Source organism: Microtus oregoni, unplaced genomic scaffold, assembly GCF_018167655.1.
Source record: "Microtus oregoni isolate MIOR12 unplaced genomic scaffold, Mior012 000000F_ref0000247, whole genome shotgun sequence".
NCBI classification, from domain to species: domain Eukaryota; kingdom Metazoa; phylum Chordata; class Mammalia; order Rodentia; family Cricetidae; genus Microtus; species Microtus oregoni.
In genome coordinates, this window is record NW_024543059.1 from 41,620,228 (window position 1) to 41,627,522 (window position 7,295).

General features: G+C 53.9%; 1 protein-coding gene across 1 annotated transcript; it reads right to left on the reverse strand.

The window, feature by feature from the left end:
• Window positions 1–1,727: 1,727 nt before the first annotated feature.
• Window positions 1,728–5,802, reverse strand: Tmem86a (transmembrane protein 86A). The gene is made up of 3 exons (XM_041653143.1): window positions 5,668–5,802; window positions 3,358–3,622; window positions 1,728–3,036 (listed from the first exon to the last, which is right to left on the reverse strand). The coding sequence occupies exons 1-3, from the start codon at window positions 5,686–5,688 to the stop codon at window positions 2,600–2,602; spliced, it is 723 nt and encodes a 240-aa protein (XP_041509077.1). The 5' UTR covers window positions 5,689–5,802; the 3' UTR covers window positions 1,728–2,599.
• Window positions 5,803–7,295: the final 1,493 nt, after the last annotated feature.

A 7,295-nucleotide genomic window follows, 5' to 3' on the forward strand; every position in this document is an offset into this window, starting at 1 on the left:
TGGTATCCCAGTCTCCCAAGCGCTCACCTAAGTGTCTGGCACTAAGAGAATAATGATTGCAGAAGGGCTTCTGAACAGTGTCAGAACTAAGCCAGGAGGGCATGGGTGATGGAGGTGGCGGATCCAGCTTCCATGCCACAACCAGAGATCCCTGACAGTCACTCCAGTTGGTCTTAGAACATGGATTGGGGCAAGCCACCTTTCTGTTTCCCCACCTCCTGGGTTATGAGGAAGTGCCTAACACAATTCCTGGAAGAAAAGAAGAATGACTAGATGGCAGCTTTGACCCCACACACAGCTAATCCAGCTCGGGAGACACGGGGACCAGTTCTCAGTTCCTCTGTAGCAACTCTCAATTCAGCGATGTCAGATCTCTCGTGACTACTAACAAAGCATTTGCTTTGATAAAGATGGCAAGTCAAGCCTAGCTTGGATCATGGAGCATCTTCAGATGGCGGGGCAGCTCATGCAGGCTCCCGCCCGGAGCTCACCCTCTTGCTCCTGAGTACAGTGCAACAGGAACCCCAGGGAGGAACACAGCCAACACATGCAGTCACCTTGGGGCTTCCCTTCCTTCTTCATACACACACCCACCCTCCCCTCAGCACACAGGCCAGATCCTGCTGCCTTCCTCCTGCCCATCCTGCGCCTTTCTATTTCTGTACGTCACGGGGGTCTGTGTGTACATTCTAGAGTGTAAATGGATCAGGACCTTGCTCCCTTAACATCCAAGCCACCCTCCCATCAAAGCAGGACGGAACTGCTCGTGTGGTTTGCTGGTTTTAAACACGTCTTACGGTAGGAAACTTCCTTGAGGGATTTTAAACTTGAAGCTGGAAATGATGGCGCCCTGAGCCCTGCTCCTCTCGGTCCATGTTTCTCTGTTCTCCATCCCCACGAGAGGTCTCTGTAAAAACTTTAGGTTGGGTCAGCTCATAGTAATAGACAGCCAAATGGTAGAGCATAATTTTAGCACGTGGAATGCCTTGGGTGTGATCCCCAGCACCGTTCCCCACCCCACCCCCCCCAAAAAGGTTTGGAAAGCCATAGATTTATTCAACACCCATGAGGTTTGCCTCTCCTATATTACAGTCCTCCCAAAGGTACAGCAAACATATCAACAGTATATTCACCACTTCTCTTCTCTACTTCAGGACTAAGTACTGCCTGTTACAATCCACATGCCTCTGGAGTACGGCAGAACAGTGTTCTGCTGAGGCTTCAGATCTAAAGGAAGAACCAGCAGATCTAATCCCATTCCTCTTTGCTGCTCAACTAAACCCAGAGTCCGAGGAGGAGATGATACAATAGAAGTCTGCGTCACCTAGAGAAGCAGTTGGCCTGGCCTGTGGACAGGAGAGAGGGCAATCTAGCAACTGCATAGCTAAGGGTTACCAAGACAACTGAGCACCTATACCCAGGGGACTATGTCAAGGACAAGGGCAGACAATAGCAAGACACTACCCATCCCCCACCCTCTTGAACTATAACCGTGTATACACCCACCCACACACACACAGAAATGACCAGGGAAGTGAGACTCACTGAAACAAGTAATGTCAGCACAGCCAGAGAGCCAGCTAGGTGCCAAGATGTCCAAGCCAAGACAAGAAGACAACTGTGACCCAGGCTGTGAGGACAACCAGGACTCCTGGCACCGTGCCCTCCACTCCTGTCCAGCACAGGCACGTGCCACACAGGCAGACAAGTTAGGAAGCCAACAGCCCTTGAGTTTTAATTTAATTTTATTTTTTCATACGGGCAGTAGAGGGTGGAGTTACCCCACCCTTACTCCCCTTGCATTGACTGTGCCTCGGGTCGTGAGACCCCAAATTGTCAGAACTTACTCCCAGGGCAGGAAGAAAGCATTGCTGATGGTGTGCTAGGGGAGGGCCCCCAGCCATGAGCCAGGTTAAGCACCCCTCAGGAGCTCTCCGAGGCCCACTCCTTTAAGCCTTTTACAGACAGCAGGACAAAGACATACAGCTGGGACCAGCCCCTTCCTTTGGCATGGTTCACCCTAGCCTGGGGACAGAGTCTAAGGGTGATGGCATGAGGCCTGAGCTCTGGAATGGCCTGTGAAGGAAGCTCCCCTTACTACCTCATAGACATCCGCTCAGCACATGAAGACCGAGACTGGCAAAGTAACAAGGCTAGACAAAGGAAAACTAGGTCCACCTTCAACCAATCTTCCCAGTGGGGAGCCTGGGGAAGGAGCTTCAAGCTCTGGTCCTGGGTCATCTTGGGAGAGAAAAGGTGGAAGAGGGTGAGCTTGGCAATTGGTCCTAGGCATAAGAGATAGTCACATTCTTCCGACTAGAAAAAAAAAAATGAGGGGTCAAAAAGCACCATCGCCTTCCAGGAGGGCTCGGACAGTCCTGATGGGACGCTGAGAGGTCTGCTCTGAATTAGGCGAGGGTATGAGGCTGCCTCTTTGAGCTCTCAGTGTTCTCCTGGGAGTGCTTTCCTGGGAGTGCTTCCTGCTTACCCCTCGACGCCTGTCACTTTCCCAGGAGGTGCCGGCTGATCCAGCTCCTGCACACTCCCAGAGTCTGGGCTCCAGCCCCAGGAGACAGGTGAGCAGACCCCAGCCCCTTCTTCAGTTGGCCTTGCTCAGTCTGTAGTCTTCCACCGGCTCCCGACTCTCGACAGCTGACAGGGCAATGAGCATCTGAGCAGCATAGTAAGTAGACATGATGAGTGCCCGAGAGTAGGGCACAGGGAAGCAGAACTTGTTGAGAGCGATGGTCAGGTCTGAGATGATGAAGAGCAGCGCACCGCTGCCGGCCGCCAGCTCCGTCCATCGCCACGCTGCCCCAACCAGTCGCAACCCTGCCATAGCTCTCCAGCCCATGAAGCTGATGAGGGCCACATAGACCCCTACCAAGTAGGTGAAGGCACCTGACAGTCCTGGGTAGAGCAGAGCATAGCACAACCCGGACAGCACTGCAATCACCAGACCTGTCCGGAGAGCCAGTGGCCGCATGCCAAAGGCCGAAGCATAGAGTATGTGTGTCACGGCAAACATCAGCAGACCTGGAAGAGGGAGGGGATAAAGAATGCTAAAGGCAGGCCAGGTGACCAATGAGTACTTGTGTGAAGGGAATGGGACTGGGGATAACCTAGCAGCTTTGCTCTGGGAATAAGAGGGGGGTAAGGAAGACCTTATAGTTTTAAATTCACCCTCACATGCTCCCTTAGAGAACTGGTCCTCCTCCAACAGAAGACCGAAGTCCCCAGCCTCGGAAACCCTCCAACTCCCTGTCCCTTCTTCCAAAGCCTTTCCCTACCCCAACCCCAAGACCCTCTTTCCTCCAGCCCCAGGGACCCTCCCAGGCAACTCCTATAACTACTGACCATACTCAAAGTAGCCGTGGTCCTGCCAGATGAGGAAGGCATCACCCACAGCAGAGAAGACGAGCCCCACAAAGATGAGGGAGGCACTGGGGTGGGCCAGCAGGAATCGGAAGCCATGGGCCAGAAGGAAAAGCCAGAGGCAGAAGATGGGTAGGCACTTGATAAGGGCACTGACCCACGACGGATTGGATGAGGGTAGCCAGAGCACAAAATATACACAGGTGGCCTTAAAGAAGGGTACCAGTTTGGGTCCCTCGCTCTTCACCTGGAAGAGACAGGACAAGGGCAACACTCAGAGATGGGAGGCACAGAAGCTCACCATGTAAAACCCAGCACCTTTTTCCCAGGGTACAAGGCATACACTAGCCCTTTACGGCTCAGAACAGGGAGGACTGTCAGAGAAACCTAGCCTGTCAGGCTCCGACCAGTCAGCAGGATGTGAACAAAGTCATTATCATCCTGAGGCTCGATTTACCGGGACAGGCAAGGGCTTCACTGTCCCGTCACTCTTGTCCACTCTTGGCCCTTGGGCTGGGCCAGAACATTCACGGGACCACCAGTGAATATTAGGATACCCCCTTCTACAACCTAGTGCTGTTCTCTTCTGGCTTCCACCCCACCACTCCTAGAGGGGTCCCTCAGCACCGCTCCCAGTGGTCAGTGTCAGCGTCGTCAGTTCCCAGCTGTGTGGGATTGGAGCACTGTCAGAGAGAAAGCACAGAAACACACTGACTGACTAACTCATGATCCCAGCTTTGGAGCCAGGACTCAAGCTTAGAGCCCTGGCAACACCAGGTGAGGGCCAGGAATGTAGGACAGTGACAGTACCTCTGACCCACATGCTTTCCGTCCTGTCCAGTCTGCCCCTCAGCTTCCACTCTACCTGCCTTGACTAAAGGTGGCACCAGGGACAAAGAGAGGTGCTAGGGATGCTAGGAGGAGAAATAGATTTGTATTGAGAGCAATAAACAGTGCTTGAAACACCAAAGATTTCCATGGCTAGGGAGAGGGGGTGCTGGCCATTTCTTTTCCCAGAGAATAAGAGCAACTTGAGGCACTAAAGACAGGAAGGGGGGCGGGGAGGGCTTCTTGTCCCAGCTTCTGATCTGGAGCCAGCAGACAGGCTGGGAGGAGATGGGGAACTGAGAGGGGGAAGTTGGCGCAGCTGACTGGGTCTCAGTTGGATTAGGGGGAGGGCAGCTAAAGAAAGGTTTTAGTCAAGGCCACTGCAGGCGCAGTCCGAGATGGGGGAGGAGTGTCTGCAGATGTTCTGTGATCTCCTGAAGCTTCTCTTGGGTTTGCTCGTTCAGGTGAATTGGAGGGCGAATTGAGGGTGAATTGGAGTAGCTGGGGTTCCCTATAGACCCCAAACTGCACCAAAAGTGCTCTGGCTGGGTGAGCAAGCTATTCTACACAGGACTGTGAGGACACACTCAGAGTCCCAGGCAATCAGGTACCTGATGCTACTGGGAAAGGGTAGAGAAGATACATACATACAGTGGGTCCAGAGAATAACCTGCCCTTTTTCTGCCAGCAGTGAGAGACAAGAGCAGAGTTGACACTCCCTTCCCATGGAAACTTCCCTTATCAGGAATAGTCAGGGTGAGGGCACAGTTGAGGGAGGAGATCCGCAGGGATGCCCAGCTCCACCTGTCAGCCCTCGAAACATCAACTTTGCTCTTCCCTCATCGCCCAGACCCATATTTTCTAGAAGAAACTAGCAGTAGGTGGTGAAATCATGGCAGAGAAGCCAGCCTCAGAAGGGTGGGGAGACAAGACAAGGGTTAGAGTTGAAGTTTGAAAAGAAGGTCAAGCCAATAGAGAGCGGTCCACCGTCACCTAGGTCACCTAGCGCCTTAACAGCACTGCTTAGACTGAGGCGTCAGCTCCCGCGCCTACAAGATAACGTGGAAACGAACTTGGGGCAGGATTCTCAAGAAGTCTTCCCCCCACACACACCCACTCCGACACACACACCCTCTCGAACGCTTCTCTGAGGTCCCACCATGCCGAACCCAGAGGCCTGCTGCGTCCAGTCCCAGGCCAAGACCCGAGGACCCGCTCCAGACACACATGGATCAACAAAGTCACGCTTCCGAGTCACGTGCACAGTGTTTTCCTCCCTCCCGCGGGCAGACGGGGGGCGCGCGGAGGAGGGGTGCCGCGTGAGTGAGGAGCAAGGGACCGTGACAGCCGCGCTTCCCCAGGAGGGGCACCAGCTTCCTCGGCTCCCCAGACCGCCCAGCTGGCCGCTGCCTCTTCCCAGGCCCGGGGGAGCTCCGGCCGCAGCGAGCGCGCTCGCGCACTCACCACAGTGACCGGGGACACCATGGCGGCGGCGGCGGCGGCTGGCACCCGCTCCGGATTGCACCGCCGGGACGCACCTAGGGCCAGGTGAGCAGACGACGGAACAAAGCGGGGTGAAGTACAATACCTCCCGCGCGCCTGGCGCTCGGAGTACTGTCTGTAAACCGTACGACGTCACCACGGATACAGCCAATGAGCGGGCCGGAGCCTCGGATGGGCGGAGTCCGGCTGGCGGCGCCGGCTGGGCTCCCCCTGTTTCTGCGTTGAAAAGGAGGTCCTCCCACCCCGGGCGCGGGCGGGGCCTCAAGGCCACGCCCTTTCGGGAGGCATGCCAGGACATCCCGGAACGTGACCGCGGCCCCCTCGGCTAAGGAGCCAGCTTGGCCCTGGGAGCACCGCGAGATGCATCCTTTCTTAACTCCGGAACAAAAAGCAAAGATAGATTCTCGTCAGCCTTTAAACAGGCAGTCTAGGCGGTCGCAATTCCAATAAGACACAGCTTTAATAGTGTAGTCACAGGTCCCAGTGGCCACGGGAGAGTCAGCAGACACTCAACCTTCAGCATGGGAAGAGATACACATTCGGGCACACAATGTACATAAACTATACAGAATCGTAGTTACATTAAGTGCACTGAACCAGTGCAGCTAGGACGGCAACTGTGGAGTTGACCACCATCCTTCACCTACTATTAAAGCCGCGGGTGAAAGAAAGCAGCGGCCTGTGTGTGGACCCCAGTAAAGGCTACAAGCACTATGTTGCCTTGATCACACACCCCTCACAGCTGGAACAACAGTGGCAGACAAGAGCAAAGCAGGAATGGCAGCAAACCTGAGCGTGCTTAAGGACCCAAAGGAATGTGAGCTGACTGCCACAAGTCCAATGTAAATGGTTGTAATACTGGTGGGCTGGAGCATGTTTAGAAGTATTGTTCAAAACTGGATGGATTGGCAGGGAGCCCATGGATTGCAACGCTAGAGATGTCATGGCCTCTGCCCTCTCTAGCCTAGATTTCCTCATCTGTAAAATGAGTGGGTGACCTCTAAGGTTCTGCCCGGTCCAGACCTGTTGTATAGGATGAGGAAGGGGAAAGGTTGCTGGTGTCAGGAAATTCAAGTCTGTCTAGGAGATTTCATGGAAATAGAGCTTTCCAAATTCCGCAGGATACACACAGAGCTTTAGCTGTGGCCTTGGCTGTTGGGAAGGGGAGGAACACTGGCAGCTTCTCAAGATGGGGTTACCAGTCCCCTGCCGGCCTGGAGAAGACACAAGATGCTTCTCCAGTTATCCCTTCCCACACAGTCATTCTCTTTGTTTTCCCTCCAACCGTTCCCCAGCTATCCCTAAGCCCTAAACTACTGACCTAACCCTCTCAGAGAAGGACAGCCCTTTTTGTTTTGGTTTGGTTTTGGGTTTTTTTTTTTCTGTTTTTGTTTTTGTTTTTTGTTGTTGTTGTTGTTGGTGGTTTTGGTTTTGGTTTTGGTTTTCTGAGACAGGGTTTCTCTGTAGCTTTGGAGCCTGTCCTGGAACTAGACAGCCCTCCTTTTGTAACATTGTTAACAACCTGAAATTCCAGGTAGGGTCCATGAAGGGTGACAGACAAGGTTTGGGGAAGGGGAGACGCTCACCTG